Raw genomic sequence first — 18,564 nt, 5'->3', positions numbered from 1 at the left:
CGGCCCGCCTCGCGCTGGCGGCCGGGCGGCGGCGGCGGCGGGGGGAGGGGGGGGGGGGGGCAGGGCCGCCGGCGACCGCGCGAAGAAAAAAGGAGCGAAGCGGCCCCGCGCGGGCGGGAGCCCCGTCCCGCGCCCCGCTGCCGCGCGCCGCCCGCCCGCCCGCTGATTGGCCGGCGGCTCGGCCGGGGCTCCCCGGCGGGCCGCGCCTGATTGGCCGGATTGTAAAGCGATGCCTGAGGGCGGCTGGCGGGAGCGGCAGAGCCCCGCGCCCTCCTGCCCGCCCGCCCGGCCGCCGCCGCCGCCGAGGTGAGGGCGCGGAGCCTCCCGCCGCCGCCGCAGGGGCCGGGCCGCCCCCCCCCCGCCCCCCCTCCCTCCCCCCCTCCCCGGGAGCGTGGCCCCGCGCTGCCGCGCTCCTTTCGCGTCCCGCCGGGCACGGGAGCGCTGCCCGCGGGGCGGGAGCGGCTCCTCTTAAGGGCCGGGCTAAAAGCGCCTTCTCGCTTTGCAGATGGAGGTGAGGGTCCTGGCGCTGCGGGACCTGGCGAGCGGCCGGCCGGGGCGGCGGGGCCGCGCCGAGGCGGCGGCGGCGGCGGCCCAGAAGGTGAGCGGGCGCGGGGGGGCGGCGGGGGTCCCCTCACGCGTTGCTCTGCCTCCCCCGCTGCGAGGCACCACGCCGGCCCGGGCGCAGCGCGAAGCTCCGGGGGGGGCCGGCCGGTTCTGCGGAGGGTCGGGCCAGCCCCGCCGGCCGGTTCTGCGGAGGGTCGGGCCAGCCCCGCCGGCCGGTTCTGCGGAGGGTCGGGCCAGCCCCGCCGGCCGGTTCTGCGGAGGGTCGGGCCAGCCCCGCCGGCCGGAGCGAGTTGGGCCCGCGGTGCCCCAGCGCCGGGCGTGCGGGGCTGCGCGGCCCCGGCCCGGGGGGGGCTTGCAGGCGGGTCGGGCCAGGGGCGTGGGCCCGGACTGCGTCCCTCTCGCTCCCGGTGGCACAGTATTTGGGGTGCTGCCCGTGGAACCACGGCGCCTGGCCCGTCCTGCCACGTCGGGCTGTACGGCAGCATCTTACCTGTCGGCGCTTGGAGCACAGGGGCGTCCGGCGCTACCGTTAACATCAAAAAGGCAATCCAGTAAGACAGCCGTGAGTCACGGCACCGTTGTCAGTGAGTGAAGCCATTACACTCTGGCACTATTCCCAGGGAAACAGTTTCTAGCTTTCACTTAATAAGTAAAGTGATCTCGGTGATCTTGAGGATCCCAGTGGCTACCATTGGGTAAGGTGGAGGGAGCTTTTGTACAGGCGCACCGTTCAAAAGCTGACCGACGCCAGGCCGGGCATGACATGGGAATTGTATAGTCCTCTTATTTAGCAGCACTTTGAGCGTGCTGATGCACGCGTCTGCTATGCTTCCCTTCTGGCCTCTATCCATACAGTGGTGTTCCCAGGTCAAGAGGCTAAGCAGTGCCGCTCGGCGAGGAACAAGCTCATCGTTCCCCTCCTGCCCCACGAGACAGGCTAGCTAGCCTCGGCCATAGCCTCAGTAATGTCTCCTGAACCAGACACGATTCATGACCTGCTGTCCGTGCTCAGTCTGAGTCCTCCAAAGATCACACAGTTCTCATCAGAATCAGCTCCTGTTATCTCAGAGATTTGTGCCAATTCCTGCTTACGTACTAAGTTCATTAAGCAAGCCTTTCCTGTCCTTTTTGTAAGCCATCTCTGCTTGGATCAAGGTGAATCTCCTACCAACTGCCCTTGCGGTTTTGTGGAATACAGCTAGGAGTTCATTGCAGCTACTGGAAAAAATGGGGGAGAGTGGGTAAAAGCAATTCGTATCTTAGTAGGCAGTTATGACATTCAGGAAATAAAGATCTGAAACATTGATAGTATATGTGTGCTTCTCATGTAGTGCCACTACTTTTTCATTGTGATATTTGCACAAACATGAAAATTTGAGGTGGTGGAACAGCAGGTTGCTTCAGCTGCCCTCGCTACAGTTCCATTAGCACCAGCCATAGCAAACAGGAACTTGAGGGGAAGGTAGACTTTCTCCATTACAGATTAAGTGTTGATTCACTGCCAAATGTGAAATTGCAAGAATATATTGAGTGCCAACACGTGTGAACATATATTCCAAGAAGTACTGTGGCCTCTAAATTGACCCCTGTTTATCACAGTGTAGTAGTTACAACTGGCTAACAGTTAAAAGGAGATACATTTATTACATCCTTTTGGGTAATTCATAGGTGAATGTATGCAGAAGTATTCTTCGTCAGCGCTCAGAGCACAATGCTTTTGATGTGCCAAATTAATTTCTAGTTTGAATGCTATAGAACTGCTCCTAGTAAAAGTCAGCTTCTGTTATTACTGGAACTTGTTTCTGCTTTCTAGCTAGACTATACCTAATAAGATGATATTTGGAATCACCTATTTAAATATCTATATCAGCTGAATTGCTCCAAATAAAAGGCAAAACTTAACTTGGGAAAGTTCTTACAGCAAACCAATAGTAACTTAACATTTTCTTCTTTCAGGCTATATTGCATTTCAGAATTGGACTTTTTGCAGCACAAAATAAAATACATAATAACAATATCAAGCCTTAAAGTTGTTACGCTAAATTTTTAAAACTCATTCTGAAAAAAATGAAGTGGTAATCTTAGTCTGAGCAAGACTACTTGCTCAGTTTGAGACCAACACCAAAAAAGCCACAGCTAGACTGAAGAGCAAACAACTTGAAGCCTGATTTATAGTTTAAAAGCAGCTTGCTGTGGTTCCAAAGGCTTCACTCCCAGTTCCAGCAAGTTACAAGCTCTGCTCGCTTTCTGATGATAACCTGTCTGCTTCACTTTCTCTCTCACTTCACTCAAGGTGCATACAATCATTTCAAGGGACTAAATCTAGAAACCACTGAGCAATATTAGCTAGAGTTCCAAAAACAAGTGTCCTGTTTGTAGCATATTAAGGAAAATTAAGTGATATCTGGACTATCTAAGAACAGAACATTGATCTCCCTGGGCAAAAAGAACTAGTACAACTTTCTGCATGGGCGTTTCTGGAAGTCCTGCTCTGTGCCAGGTTTAGGATACCTGGACCTCATTTTTTTATATCCTGCAAAGAAAGCCAGTATGGCATCCTGTCTACCTCATTCCTTTAGTCTTCATGAGCTATTTGCACTGACAGGCTAGAGTGAAGTAGTGTCTCTTGTTGCTCAAAAATGAATCTCTCAGCTCAAGGACACCATTGATGCTTTCTTCAGTCAGTCCCCTGAAATTAGTTGATCTGTAGTGATAATTCTTGCAGTAAGAGGAAGGGGTAAAATTGGACCCAAAGATGAAATATGAAAGAAGTTTGATTGCAGCTAGGGACTGGAGGGAGGGAGGTTCATTCAAAGAATGACGAAAATCAGCTGATGAATTAGACTTTTCCTTCTAGCAGCTCTTAGTTGTAGTCAAGGAATAGTTATGGAGATTTTCTTCATTGTTTTGAGCAGCAGATAGAGCTGGGGGCCTTTCATGCATAACAACGTGTGTTCTCGCTAAGTGTAATGTGACCAATGCATTATTTCAGTTTCGATCCAATTTGGTCGTTTATGTTCTTGAGCAGTGCTGTCTTGTAATAACAGTCAGAGTTTAAAAGCCTGATAGGCCACAAGTTTGACTGTTTGACCTCAGGTTCTGTAATTTAGGGCAGTATCTCATATACACTGCCTCCAGTATGGTAGCATGTAGAATATTTTACCGCTTCCAACAAAGGCAGAACTGTGCTAAATATAGCTGTGAGTGCCAAGGCATGAGTCACTACAATTACCTTCATAAGAACACTGAAATTGATTGTTGGACTGTTTTCTTTCCTGTTGTGTCTAAAGAACTTTGTTTTTAATAGGAAAACATATTTGATCGATCCAGGATGGCCCCAAAGACTCCCATTAAGAATGAACCAGTTGATTTATCGAAGCAAAAAGGCTCCACTCCGGAAGGAAATCCAATTACACCTGTTAAGCTCCTTGACAGACCTCAGCCTGATCCCTGGACCCCCACTGCTAACCTGAAGATGCTTGTTAGTGCTGCTAGCCCTGACATGAGGGACAGGGAGAAGAAGAAAGAGCTCTTCAGACCCATAGAAAACAGTGAGCCGAGTGACACACCTGATTCGTTACAGGTGAGACTCAGAACACGATTACCTTATGTTTAGTTAGGACTCAGTCCTTCTTTAAGTTGTGCCTCAGTTTTCTTCCAACTGGTCCTTTGCTCCCTATGGAAAACTGCAGAATTGTAAAACATTCCCAAGGACAGTTGCCTACGCAGCACTGGCTGAGCAGTAGGACTTTCAAAGACTACAAGTAACTGTCTTAACTAGTAACTGACCTGAAAGCCCTCAAGAGCCTGAAAGGACAGCGAAGGAAATAGAGCTTAAATGTGTCATTTTCCCCAGCGTAAGTACTTCTGGTGCTATTTTCTGAACTGCATTAGAAAGAAAATTGCCGGATCGTTTTAACAGACAGGCAGTGTTTTCAACAGCAGTTCGACAACAGTGAGGGCACATTTTTCAACATACGTTTGAAATATAATGCCTTGTCCACAACAGCCCCACAGAGTGGTCAGTTAAAACCTTTCTGCCCCTTTCTACCCCAGCCTCCAAGCTAGTAGTCAGACAGCATGGTCAAGCGTTTGGAAAATTTTTACTTGTCAAGACTGAGGCAATGTGGGGGCTGATCCCTGTCTCACTGTAGGAGGTCCATCCACAGAGAGGATGACATCAGGTCATAATAAGCATCATTACAGTTTTCTTTCTTCGGACTTTTTTTGTTCCAACCACTGCTTTCCTTCTCCTGGATTATTTCTTGTAGAATATCCTTCCTTGTGATTTCAGTGAGAAGAAAATAGTTATGGGGTTCTCCTACTGAGAAGCATCATTTGATAGGTACAGAACACTCTACAAGTGTAGATTTTACAGCATCTACAGTGACAGTAGTCTGGAAAATTCTCCAGTTTAGACAGTCATAAAGGAACAAACAGTTCTTTAAAGATAGTTCCTAACTTCCAGTAAGTAAAAAATAGTGTTAAAGGTTAGTTCATTACTACTACAAACCTGCTAAGATCATACAGGATTTTTGGGTGGCTACTATAAAGGGTTAAAATATTTTCCAGTTACTAAAACTTACACTTAATAATTTTCTCCACACAGAACATTGACTTACAAAAAATGCAAAAGTGTTAGTTTAAGAATATTGCTATTTCCATACCATATAACACTCAAAGATTTCAATGAGAGCAACAGCCTGCTACAAGGTCACTTAGTCACAACCAGCAAAGGACAGTTAAGATCTTACAAGCAAGGAAACTTGGGTTTCAACAGCTGCCACCACTCTCAGCTTTTCTTTGCCAGAGGGCAACATTTTTTTTTTTTCTCCTTTTTTTGACAGAAGCAAACCCTCAGAGTTACCAGTGCAGAGAAATCCTCTATCATTCTCATTTTGTAAAAAATAAACATACTTCTTCATATATTCTTGCCACCACAGTTTTGTTGGGCTTTTTCCCCTGCAGGGACAGAAAGCCCATATTCAGGCCATCCTACAGAGTTCACTTAAGCTAACAGCTTGACTGAGTTTAAGGTTCAGAGACTGGGTGGTGCCTTTTATAGTCTCTTAGCATCATGTCCCCCGCTCCCCAACCCCCGGTTTCTTAAAGTTATAGAGGCACTGTAAAGGGCAGTAAAATCTCTTGAAAGAGGAACTCTTTGATGGCTTGTACATCTTCTGGTTTATCAGATCCAGAGGTTTTTGAGGGAATATTCCTCCTCCTCTCAAAAAGAAATATTCCTTCCAAGTAGGATCTTACCATCTGCTAGTCTTGGGTGTTTGGTCTTACTGTTTTGTTTCCTTATGCATAGCCGTTATTTTATGATCTTGCAGATAAGAGTTTTTCTGTAGATATCTTGTGTGATGAATTAAAAAGAGCTTGCAAGCAAAAGTGTGTCACCCAAGTGCTCTGCGCTTCCAAGGAGTCCATGGTTTTTTCCTTATTAGAAAGCCTGAGCTTAAATATTGCTAACATCTGAAATACGCCTCGCTTGGCTATGCCTTGCTTCTAAAGCTCTGCACTAAAGGGTTAACATTTATTTTTTAACAGTATGATATGGTAGACGACAGCACGGTTGATGAATTTGAAAAACAGAGGCCCAGCAGAAAACAGAAAAGCTTAGGACTCTTGTGCCAAAAGTTTCTAGCTCGCTATCCAAGTTATCCATTGTCAACAGAAAAAACTACTATTTCTTTGGATGAAGTGGCTTCAATTCTCGGTATGTATACCTGCAAAAATGGGGTAACTCATCACCTGGGATAACCTGACAGGAGGGCCTTCAAAAGGTCATCCTTCTTACAGAGTGCATTCAAGGTCTGCCTTTCCCTGGGTCTGGATGCTCTTCTAATCATACTAATCAAGAGTTGGAAATGCCTAACATTGCTAACTGTCTTTACTGCCTGATAACTCTACCATTTTGAAATCTGCTTTCTGACAGTACTTTTTACAAGACAGATCTGTCCTCCAGCAGTTTACCAACTCTGTTGCTCTCTTAAATTTTCAATTTGCTGAAGACTGAAGGAGTTATGAGTTACAAACCCTCTGAAGGAGGACTTATAAACAACAAATTTTGTCAAAATAGAACATTTGGGGAAACAATTGCAAACTAGTAGATGCAGGAAATCAGTTGGATTTACTGTCAGACTTCAGTAACATGCCTGACATTACATCTTCCAAGATCTCATGATTCACCAAGGTTATCTTAGCTTCAAATATTGTCTTGTGAGGGGAGGTTACCAGGAGACCTGCAAGAGTAGAATGAGAACATGTGTTGTATTGAGGTGGCAAGAAGGTATCGAGTGGCCTATTTTCTGGGTCTGCTGTTAGGTTTGGTCTTAGTTAAAAGATCAATGCAATATCTGAGAGAAGTAATAAAAGCTGGGAGAGAGGACTCAGCCAGGTCATACCAATAACAAAAAGATCCAAGTCCTTGGAGAGGTTGTCTCTTAGCTAGGAAGGGCTTTACAAAATTGGACTTAAACTAAATAAATATTGTATCTACATTTAGAACTTGGGTATTTAACAGAAAAGAGGTAGCAAAAATGAAATGTCTGTTTTGGGAAGAAAGGGAACAGAAGAGCGATGTCCTCTGTGACTCGGGTAAGAAAGTCCTTGAAATACTCATTTATTTGCCTTGGTAATGGGAAGTGGAAATAGGAGAGAATTCAGATGAAGTAAATAGTTAAATAAATTATTTTTTAAATAAATTGTTCTTTTAGATTTTGCAGTTACTCCTTTCTGTGCTTGCATGAGCTGCTCATGCTCCAACCTTGTACAGCTGAACATGAGTAGTGGCGTTACCTTGCATTCCTTCATACTAGAAACTTTGTTTTAAAACTTACTCTTGGGGATTTTACCTCCCAGAAGGGGGTGTGTTTGTTCTTCTCCCTTTGGTTTTCACTTCCTTGCTTCCCTGTATCCACTTGCTTCAGGGACCACAAAACTATTCACTGCTGACATTGCTGCTCTCTGTGTAGCAAACGATGGTTTAAATGCAGCTTTTGCTACAAATGTGTATTGCTTTGTTCACTGAAGAGCTATGGAAGGACCACAAAGGGGGCTATGCTGCTGGTGCCTGACAGACACCAGGATACAAGTAGCACTCTTGGTTTTCTGGAGTATGTTTCACTCCAAGATCTCCATACGCTTGGAAATACTCATGAATTGTTTATCCTAATATCCGTTTGAGGCTGGTCGGTATTATCCGTATTCTCCAGATGGGCAAACAGATGCATCAAAGCCTTGCCTTCCGCAGGGAAGTCTTTCAAAACCTTTTCCCTTGGCTAGCAGTTGTTCTGCTTAGCTGATGTTAACTGTTACAGGATTTCTGGTGCAGGTGATGCCACCAGCATATAGCGCACTGTTTTATATTTAACAGCCATGCTTCAAATAGTGCTGGACACGATACTCGGGACAGTGAGCAGAGCCACCGGCCTGTTCATATTCAGTCCCCAACCTTGCTCACGTCAGTCAGGCTCAACCCAAGTTGGACGTATTTCATAGATTTCCCATTGCTGCAGACCCAGTCAGCACCGAGAGCTCATTTCTGCTGCATTTGGGAACCGTGGGTCTCATTCTCCACTGCTTTGCACCTTGTGAAGCCTTTGATACTCCTTTGCTTGGTACATGCTTAGCAAGTAATTGTGCCATTGGAAATGCAAGTGGAGGACCACACTCCCGCTGGTTCCTCTAGGAGTGGGCTTTTATACCTACCCTGTGTCTGAGCTCTGAAGCTCTCTGACAAGAAGAGCCAAAGTGCTCTGAAAACCTCAGGGCAGTCTGGATAGGTCTGAGTGAGTGGGGCTGGGCAGACTGCAATCAGTTCTTCTAAACACAGCATAGATGCTTTAAGCTGAAGCCATGGCTGGGCTGGCAGTTAACAAAAGAGACAAAGAACATCATACCATGGGGCTTGCCATACATACGTGAGTTCTTAATTTTGCAAATTTGGATGGATCTAATGTAATGTGTCCAGGTGAACAGTGAAATGTGCTGTGAACACTCAGTATTAGCAACAGCCTCTTCTCTGTTCTGCTTCTGCTGAAAAAACACATGAAAACTAAAGGAGCATCTATGTCTTTTTTATTCCCCCCCTTAAAACAGGAGTTGAGCGGAGACGAATTTACGATATAGTGAACGTCCTGGAGTCACTGCACTTGGTTAGCCGTGTGGCCAAGAACCAGTACTGTTGGCATGGCCGGCACAACCTAAGTCAGACTCTGAAAACGCTTCAGGAAGCAGGAGAGCTGCAGTATGGAGAGCTAATGACCTTCTTCCAGCACAAGGAACAGGACTTGGAGTACAAATTTGGGGAACGGAAAAAGGAAACTATTCCAGATTCTCAAGACAGACCATTACTGGACTTTTCAGAACCAGATTGCACCTTTGGTAAGATAACTAATGTGTGTGATGTGATACACAGACACAAGTCTCTTTCTGCAGTTTATGATGTGACTTTTTCCCTTGCTTGCTTTTAAATTAAATAATAAAAAATTATTCTTTGCATAAAGGTGCTGAGTTCACCGCAGAGGTGATTGAATTCTTCCTTCTATCCTGTCCCTAGCACAGGTCTCAGGATGGATTTTTCCCTCTGTCCTACAGACTGGCAGGAGCTTCTGCCAGGCACTCCAGTTCTTTCCCCACCAGTACCTGACAGTAAATGCTTTATCCTGACAGAAGGTGCTGTGCTGTTTTCCATTTGTCCACTGTTTGCACGTTGCCCATGTAATACATAGTGGTTTAAGTTACAAAGTCCATTGGAGTCACAAAATTATAGTGGTGCAAAACTGTGTAACGTAACATAGAATCAGCTTTGGAATCTGACTGTCTGAAAGCTATTTCTGCAAGCTTTAATTTTTATTGCCTTTTGAAGAGAGAATTCTGTCTTCATTACTCAGTTATTTGCTGCCTTTCAAAAGATTTCTGCTTTCTGACAAGGAAATACTCTACCCCTTTTGTGTGTGAGAAACCTACTTGCTAGTTTTGTGGCTGTGATGGATGACATATGCTAAGAGACTTGGGTATTATTTGTAACACAGCATCTGCAAACAGCAGAAAGGACAAGTCGTTGCGGATTATGAGCCAAAAGTTTGTCATGCTGTTCCTTGCCTCCAAAACCAAGATAGTCACTCTGGACATCGCAGCAAAGATACTGATAGAAGAAACACAGGATACAGTGGACCACAGCAAATTTAAAAGTAAGCTGGCTGTTAAGAGATGAATCAAAGGGTCAGTGAGTAAAGAAAATGGGGGCATGTTTGGACTGACACCAGTAGGTAATGGCAAGAGCAGGTCGGGAATCTTTTGCTGAAGTGTGGCTTCGGGTTTTTTTAATTGCAAATGACAGTTTGTGAAAACAGAGCTTGGCGGGTGAAGGGTCAGTTTCACAATTATCTCCAAGTTAGAGCTTCAGAATGAAGAAAAATCTTTTTGTGTGTGTGAATTTTTTTTTCTATACTTTAACCCTGTTTCCTGTACCATTCTGAATGATGTTTCAGAACTTACTGAAATGAAACATGTTGTTTAATGTAATGGGATTCATTTTCTTCTCCGCAGAAATGTGTTACTTCTCCTTTTCACCCCAGAAATCTTTCACAGCTGGATGACACAGTTTGCTTTTCAGTTAGTGGGGATTAGTACTTAGATCCCTTGGACAACATGGAAAAACTCAGCACTAGTAAATAGTTCTTCTAAAATAAAGAATTTTATTTTAAGTCTTTAAAGTACTTTTAAAATAAAGTACTTGCACTTCAGTCTTAAAATTCTACCCCAAATACCGGGAGGGATGTGAGAAGTTTAGCTGGACAATGTGTGGGTATCATATTTAGCTCAAACATGTTATTTATTGGTGTCACAGAGATTTTTTTAAGAGTGTTACATTTTTAAAATGATAAATATGTGTCCTCTTGTGATCAGCTGTGCACTCATGTACCTCTTGCCTCCAAGGCTTGTCTTTACCCTACATGGAAGTAGCTGCCTCTTCTGGGCAAGCTCATAATGTAATCACTCCTGAACGCATTTCCATCAAAATGAGGCAGGTGAGCTTAAACCTGAGCAGCTAAGATATGAAGAAGCAGTGACAAGCAGGTGGGAGCTGGCAGGGCAGGCTTCATAGGAGGTGGCTTAAGTCCATCCCAATTTGATTTTACCCACCTCGTCTATGAAAGCTGTGGTGATATTCTGGAATGAAACTACCATGTAAATATGTACTGTATGCATTGTAAACGTGACTCTCGACTATTTCTGCACTTTTTTGTTAGCAAAGGTACGAAGACTGTATGATATCGCCAATGTTCTCACCAGCCTAGGCTTGATCAAGAAAGTTCACGTCACGGAGGAACGAGGGCGCAAACCAGCCTTCAAGTGGATTGGGCCTGTGGAATTCCCTGGAAAGACTGGTAACTTGTGTAGCTCGCTGCTTCTTTCTTTTTGTTTTGACAATCCCTTCCCAAGTGATAATAGGTTGTTTCCAGTCTGTAGAAAATGGCTTGACATTGATTGTCCACCCTGTGATTATTAACTGCTGGCCAGCCCAACATTTGCCCCTGTTAGACTTTATGCTCAAGGGCTGGAGCTATGGAGGGATGCTGAAGGATACTGTGTCTTGCTGGTATTTTTCCACCTACTTACATAATTGTATGAAAAACCGTATGAATTGTAGACCAATGGCAGATAATGCCTACATCTCCAAATCTGGGTCCACAGCTTTTCTGGGTTGCAAAATCTCAGTAATTCTGTCAGAACTAGGCAGTGAATTATTGTCTTTGTAAGGGGACTTACCAAGGTAAAGCAGGGCTGTTTCTTGCACGTGTCCCTTCGAACAAAAGGTTTGTCTGCAAAGAAGGAGGCGGTAGGCCAGAGCATCTCTGTAAGCTGCTGATTCTTGGCTAGAAGCCAGAGCAAAGGAAAGCTCTTTGCTAATGTATTTGCGTCAGGCCAGTGCCAGGACCAAGTAAAAGTGAAGGATAGCGTTAATACCATCTTAGTACTCTTCCTCCTCCTGCATGTGCACGCTAGGGTGTAGCTGCTGCTGCAGCTGCCATCGAATGGAAAGGAGGGAGGCCCTTACCTTGTCTATCGGTGCTTACTGAGCTTAGGTCTGCTTCAGTGCTGTGGGATTTGGGATGGTGTAGAGGTTACCTCTTCTCTTATGGCCAAGTTCAGTAACTTGGCAGAGGCCTAAATGATGAGCTGTGCTCCCCGAAGGACTGTTGTACAAAATTATGTTCCTACAGATGAGCCGAGAGGGCGTAGCCCAACATCTGATCCTCTGCCAGGGATGCAGAGAGGAGCCTGTGATCCGTATCAGATCTGTGCTACTGGAAAGCAAAGGTTTACACGTCACGCTTCATTTAACGGCACACAGCCTTGTGAAGGGACCAGAAGGAAGGTCAGTTCTGAGCCCAACAGCCCACGTCAAGAGAGGCAAGGTAACTACTAAGGAAGCGTGTTCTTTTGTATCCCACTGGGTCTGCCCAAATGTGGGCCCACCAATTTAAGGCACTTGATTGGGTGAATCAGCCTAATTAAAGATGTGAACTACCCTTGGGAGGTGCCTATATTTCTACTGTCCATGTGATGAGACTTCTGTTTTGGACCCTCCAGTCAAGTGCCTACGGTTAGATGAGATGAATCTGGGCCATACTGCCTTGAATCTGCGGTTTGTTTTCTGGTAAATGTTTCTGTTCTCCACTAACTGCAACTGTACTACAGTTTCTTCTGTTAAAATTTGGTATAGATAAAGAAAGATTCTTTAGCCACAAAAGCTTGCTTTATTTTGTGGTTCCTAATATAGTGGAGTTTACTGTAACATTCTAATGGATAGCTGTTAAAACAGATAAAGCAATTACAGGGCTTTTCACAGTTCCCTGTTATAGGAAATGATGATTACAAGCACCTCTCCAGTGGGACTGAGAGTTCTGAGTCTCTTGCAGGTTCTGGCTCTAGGTGATTAGTGAATGTTATTAAAATGTGCCAGGATAGAAAAATTATATCAATTATTTTATATGGCCGGTATCAAAATACACTTGGTAAACCTACCTTTTTTCTTTCAGCCTGTATTGTGAATTCAGATGAATATTGCTCCAAAATGATAAATCTAGCAGCTGTCTGCAGGCAGAAAATAGAGGAAGATACTAGGTAGGTTGGTCTTAACTCTCCTGTCCAGTTTCAGCTTCGTGCTTGTCATGTTTAGTTCAAGGCTAGATTCCACTGATGGGACCAAGATTGCCAGAGAGTCTCGTTATTACTATTTTAATGCTGATAGGTCTCAGCGTGGCTTGCTTTTTTTTTTTTTTTAATGGCCCATTTATACCCACCTGTAGTACACTGTTGTCCTTTAGGGTCAGTAGTTCTTCATCTCATGTGTGTGATATCTCATCCCTGCCTCCTTTGACCTGTTGTCTAGGTAGGCTGAGCAAATCACAATTCCATGGAAGAGCCTCTCTGTCATATCAGTAGGTCTTCTCTATACCTATCCTAATTTGAATTTGTTTGTGAATGATTGACTCTAGTCAAGTGCAACTGAAAGCATTATTGTTCTGCCAAAAAAATGATGTCTGCTGCTGTGTAATTAGAAATAATAAAAAGTGAGCCTCTTTGTAAACTGTGTAAAAGTAGTTATTGGGCAGGGGGGCAGATTTTTCCACATTTACGTCCAACAATGTACCTGTTTGTTTTTAAGGATAAAATAGGGGGTTAATTTTGAACTAAATATTTTTCCTCTTTTCATTACTTTTTTTTTTTAGGAATAAACCTTGTGCCACAGAAACGATATTAAATTCAGCAAGGAACCCAAGCATAACCTCACCTCTCTCCCTTCTTCCAGTTCTTGGGGACTCTGATTTTTGTGTTAACCCTTTGCCTCAGTCAGTTTTCCCTGTGGTTCAGGCAGATGTGCCAAGCCTCTCGCTGCCAAACGGCATCAGCAGCCAAGCGCTACATCCTTCCACATCAGCAGCCTCCAAAACAGAAAATGGAAGACCTACCCTGCTCTCCAATCAACCCTTCCTGTGCTTCTCCTCTTCATCCCTTTTTATGTTGTGTGGCGGTCTTCAGGAAAATAATTTGAGAGAGACCCTGCCCACCACAGGAGACGTGGGAAACAGGAGGGCAGAAGCTCAGGCCACCGTACCTCCAGCTGCCTGCCAGAAACGCAGCTCCCACAAGTGCGCATCGCCCTCTGCACCTGTAGATGATGAAGAGCCAGCTGCTAAAAAGCAGACCATGGAACAGAGTGATGTGCCCCTCTCACTTGTAGTACCCAAGGTAAAGAAGTGAATTTCATTATCGCTTAGGCTTCCTGTTAGCAAGGAAAGACTTTTTCCCAAGACAGTGTTTTCAGAAGTGAAAATTCACTACATCACTCTTGTTACAGATACAAATGCTGCCTCCCACACGTTAATAAAATTGTAAGGGTGCTGTGCCAGGAAGTAGAGGCATTAACTGGGAGATGTTTTCACACTACCGGGGAAAATAGACTGTGATTGCTTTGCATAGTGAAGTGATGGTCAGTTGTTCTTTGTAATCAGTGGCCTGATCTTTCCGTTCAACAAAACAGCCTGCCACAGGGGAAGAAATCAATGTGACTATTACTCCTCATCTTCCCCTGTTAGCTTGGGCTTTCCCAGACAGCAGCGGCATTGCTTTCTCCACTGAGCTACAGCAAATATGATTTGTACTTTCCCCCTACTCTCCAGCCTGAGTCCCTCTCTCTCATGCCCAGCGTTGCCCACAGCAGGCTGGTGAGAGAAGAGATGATGGTGAAGGTGAAGTGCATCTATCTCACATTTTTCTTAACTAATGAAAATGGAGGTCAGTCTCAAGGTCATAACAGTGTTTGAAAATAAGCCATTTGAAACAGGTGTTTTTCCTTATCAATAAAGAGGAATGAATCCCCAAGCTCAGTTATTTCTTATCTAGTGTCTCCAAGTACTGTAAGTGAACTACAGCACAGGGCTTAGGCATCAGTAATATTGCTCTTCACGCCCTCAAACAAATTTTTTAACTTGGTGACTTGCTAATGAGTTTTGTGCTGCCCCTTTGCACAGGTGCACATTGTACTTTGTAGCTGAGGAAAGTGCATGAGAGACATGCTACTGTGTTATTTCAGTTTGCACTTGTCATTTCCTCTTTTGTTTTTGCTTAGAAGCCTTTTGAGTCACCCAAGGCAGAATCTACCCCCGGAAGTGGCTGTACATCTGCTGAACATCTAGAAGCTTTTCATCTTGACCTCGCAAGTCCTGCTGCTCCAGAGGCTGCAGACAAGAAGTCCACTAAGCCTTTAGATTCTCAGGAGCAAGAAAAATGGTCTCAGAATAAAGACCCTGATGAACCCTCTTCAGGAAAAGAGCACATCTCTAAAGAAAATGCCAGTCAGCCTTTCCTGCCACAGTATCTTTATGTTCAGCCTACTGCTGGTAAGGACAGCCATGAGATCTAGAGGCACTCAAACTTCTGCATCTTGTCACTAAGCTGTTCAAATAGGGAGACCTACAGATAGGTGTATAAGTCTGTATTTGGCACAAGAATAAGTCTATATTTGGCACCAAAACTGTCAGCAGTTCTCTGTAGTAATTTAATAGCTCTGAACTCTTGACTCCAGATGAACTGTTGCTTCTGTGAAAATACAGGCATTTTTCTGAGGTACCCAAACATTAATAGAGATGAATAATGTGGGGTTTGCATGCTTGAATTATGTGCAGCAAAAAAGACACCTATCCAGCATTCAAAACTTGGAGAGGCTGGAAGTCTGAGTTTGGCAGTAAGGCGGCCAGAATAGTGCAACAGCAGCCCCCTGAGTGGGTGAATTTAGTCATCTATGAACTTTGTACCGTCTTGTCATGGGCATCATCGGGATAACCCCACAAAAACTGAGGCACTGGGAGTGTAGCCGTGCCTGCTCGTAGGACACGGTAGGGATAGGGAGGAAGTAGCTGAAAATACTACAGTCCACCATTTTGCATGCCTGTGTTTGTGTCATGGAAGAGTGTTTTCTGGAAACAGCATACATGTGGCAAATTTCCACGACTACGGCTTTAGTATGTGATTCACTTGTGGCACAGAGTGGGGTGTATGGGATTTCACTTATAGGATGGAGATGCTCAGTTTGAAAATGTTAATCCTGTTGTTTTGCAAGGTCAGACAAACTGGCAACTGGAGCAGCTTCTGTTTCAAAACAGTATTTCAGCCATTCTCAGGAAAATTAGTGCCTTTGGGGTGTATCTTTGTGTGTGTTTTCCTTTTTTTTATTTTATTATTAAAAGCAATGCATATGTTTTCATATAGCAGAGGATATGATCCCTGTTAGTGAAAAAAAGCTGTTAGTGAAACAGCTTCTGCTTCAAAACAGTATTTCAGCCATTCTCAGGAAAATTAGTGCCTTTGGGGTGTATCTTTGTGTGTGTTTTCCTTTTTTTTATTTTATTATTAAAAGCAATGCATACGTTTTCATATAGCAGAGGATATGATCCCTGTTAGTGAAAAAAGAGTTTGTTTAGCTAAGATGTTGCTTGTAACTGAAGTTAGAAGCAGAAAACAGCAAGGTGTGTGATTGGTACTTAATATGAACAAAGTAAACGGATGCAGATATAGTGAACAGGCAGTAGGGGGGGAGATGGAGGAAGGTAAGGAAAAGGAGCTTGACAGAAGAGTCACAGGTTTGTGACAGTTTTCCTCGTTGTTTTTATTTCTTTTTGTCACGTTTTTCTTGCTGGGCAGCCTGTCTCTTTCTTTGTTGTCATCCCTCTTCCCTGTTCTAGATTAAGTTATAATAGCTTAATTCCAATTTGTCAACTGTATTAATGCCTAGTTTTTTTCTCTCTTTGGTTTAGGATTAAGCAGTTTCAATTTCCTGTTCTCTGCAAACCAAGCCCCTGGTGCTATCAGCCTGGCTGCGAGCCAGTTACCTTCTCTGAGCGTCCCCTGTGTCGTGGTGCCGTCAGCAGCCTTGGCTTCCTTCCCTCTCGTCTGCTCTCCCACAATCACCAGTCCTCTTTCCCCAGTTCCCGATGGCTCCTTCTCAGCTGCCACCTCCACGAATTTCAGTATGTCTGGCTTGGCATCAACAACGCCTGTGTTCATAGGCACCACAGCAGTGGTTACCCCCAAGGTCTCACCCGCGCCTTCGGTGGATCCCCAGCAACCAGCTCAGGCCGCTCTGCACCTGAGTCCTGTGCTTGCAAGGTCTTGCGGTGCTGTTAAACTGGACTCCCCTGTGTGTATGGGGCATCCGGTGACCCTTCTGAAGCTGCAGCAGGTAAGAGCAAGAGGTGGTTGAGTGACGGTGAAAACGGTGGTGCCAGGTCCCTGGGACTGAAGGCAGCTTGCGCTGCAGGCTGGTGCCATTCTGTCAGAGCAGTAAGTTGGCACGCTGGGAGCTGGTGTCTTCCACTTAGTTTGCGTGTCCGTCTGTAGTGGTGGCAACACCTGGGACAGCGTTAAAGACATAGCCCAGTATAGCATGTCTAGCCCTGAATAGTGAACTGGTGAGTTTTAAAAATTTTACAGGGGTTTTAAAATCAAAAATCTTAATCTTTAAAAATCTTACAGGAATAGAAAAAAAAAAAAGTTGTTACAGGATTTTTTCCCCCAGAAATCTGAGTCAGTATTTTTTCCCCATTTGATACTATCATTGTGCATTATGCAATGGCTACAGAAAGACATTAGGCAGACAGAAGGATTGTTTGTCATAATTCAGGAGTCAGCCGGCTGCAACACTTCTCAGGTAGCAGCGTCCTGGGTTACCTCCTCACACCTGTTCTGATTTGTCTTCACTAAATAATGGAAACATAGCAGCATCAGAACTGGGGGAAAACGACGATTCTTGTGGGGTTTGTTGCCTTTTTTATAAAGATTTTTTTTAAATCTACTATAGAAACAGACTTTTCAAGTAAAAAAAAGAAATTCAAAAGTGAAGGAGGACTCATTTATCTGAAGTACAATGAGTGATGTAAAAGTCATGTCAGACTGTGCTACCTGGGTCTTTACAACAACTAGCAGTGACATTTTGGCACTACTTTAGCTTGCTTTCTGAAATCTGTGATTTGTTTTCCTATTGTCTAATGCAGTGACAAACAGATTGAACTTTTGGAAGCTTTGTGAATGTTACTTTATGTTTATCTTGTTTGAGCTTTAGAAAAAGGCTGTAATAGAGGCTGGTTGGCAGCCAGTCTGATTATAGATACTAGCATTAGAGGTTACAGTAGAGTGGCACTTAAAACAGAAGGGGCCAGGGTTTAGGAGACTGTTTTAAACCTATTTTGAAATAGCGAAAGCGAGTAAAACATCAAGGAAGGGAAAGAGCCATTTAAGCTAAAGGACAAGATTGGCATAAGAATGAATGAGTATGAACTAGTCATGAATACATTTAAGTTGGAAATGAGATAGAGGCTTTCAGCTTCCAGCAATGATGTACTGGCAGACAGTTCCAGAACAAAAAGCAGGGGCAAAGTCCGTAGCTTTTCATGTGGAGCTTCTGAAAGGATGTGCAACATGGTTGCCTACAGAAGCAAGGTACAGGGCTTAATGTCTACAAGCTGTCTTGTGTTTGCATGCTTGCATGTAGGCTTTGAGAAAACCCTACTGAATCACTTTGGTTTTGTTTCACAAATAGCCTTCATCAGCTCCCCTCACTCCCAAGAGCATTCGTCCTGCACGTCATGAGGCATTTTTCAAAACTCCTGGAAGTCTTGGGGACCCCGTTGCATGGAAGAAAAATGAAGGCAACCAGATCAGAAATGCCAGCTCTGCGCAGAGGAGACTGGAAATCTCTAGTACCAGCCCTGACTAATTCCGCTTATTGCAAAGGGTGGGCAGATTGTCCTAGGACCCTGTATCGATTACAAGAGAACAAGCTCTTATCTGGCAAGAAGAGCGCGTTAAAATGTCATCCCTTTTGGCACGCTTCCCCACTATCTGTTCACCCACTGGTTCTGTTGACCACCTTCTTCACAAATCATTCTTGGTGCTGAAAACCTTTTACAGAATTGTTCCTTCAGT

At 44.6% G+C, this 18,564-nt stretch overlaps 1 protein-coding gene across 1 annotated transcript; it reads left to right on the top strand.

Moving 5' to 3' along the window:
- Positions 1–505: 505 nt before the first annotated feature.
- On the top strand, positions 506–18,355 carry E2F7 (E2F transcription factor 7). Its single transcript, XM_075727574.1, has 12 exons — positions 506–598; positions 3,872–4,147; positions 6,118–6,286; positions 8,671–8,955; positions 9,606–9,764; positions 10,827–10,964; positions 11,802–11,996; positions 12,621–12,705; positions 13,314–13,833; positions 14,714–14,984; positions 16,398–16,822; positions 18,179–18,355. The coding sequence occupies exons 1-12, from the start codon at positions 506–508 to the stop codon at positions 18,353–18,355; spliced, it is 2,793 nt and encodes a 930-aa protein (XP_075583689.1).
- Positions 18,356–18,564: the final 209 nt, after the last annotated feature.

The sequence above is a fragment of the Pelecanus crispus genome, chromosome 1 (assembly GCF_030463565.1).
Source record: "Pelecanus crispus isolate bPelCri1 chromosome 1, bPelCri1.pri, whole genome shotgun sequence".
Classification (NCBI taxonomy): Eukaryota; Metazoa; Chordata; class Aves; order Pelecaniformes; family Pelecanidae; genus Pelecanus; species Pelecanus crispus.
This window is presented reverse-complemented; position numbering and strand designations above follow the sequence as displayed.

Excerpts from the sequence above, each read along its gene's own strand:
- E2F7 (XM_075727574.1), top strand. The coding sequence starts at position 506 with ATGGAGGTGAGGGTCCTGGCGCTGCGGGACCTGGCGAGCGGCCGGCCG. Across the intron at positions 4,148-6,117 it reads ACACACCTGATTCGTTACAG|TATGATATGGTAGACGACAG; the intron begins GTGAGACTCAGA and ends ATTTTTTAACAG. Across the intron at positions 11,997-12,620 it reads CCCACGTCAAGAGAGGCAAG|CCTGTATTGTGAATTCAGAT; the intron begins GTAACTACTAAG and ends TTTTTCTTTCAG.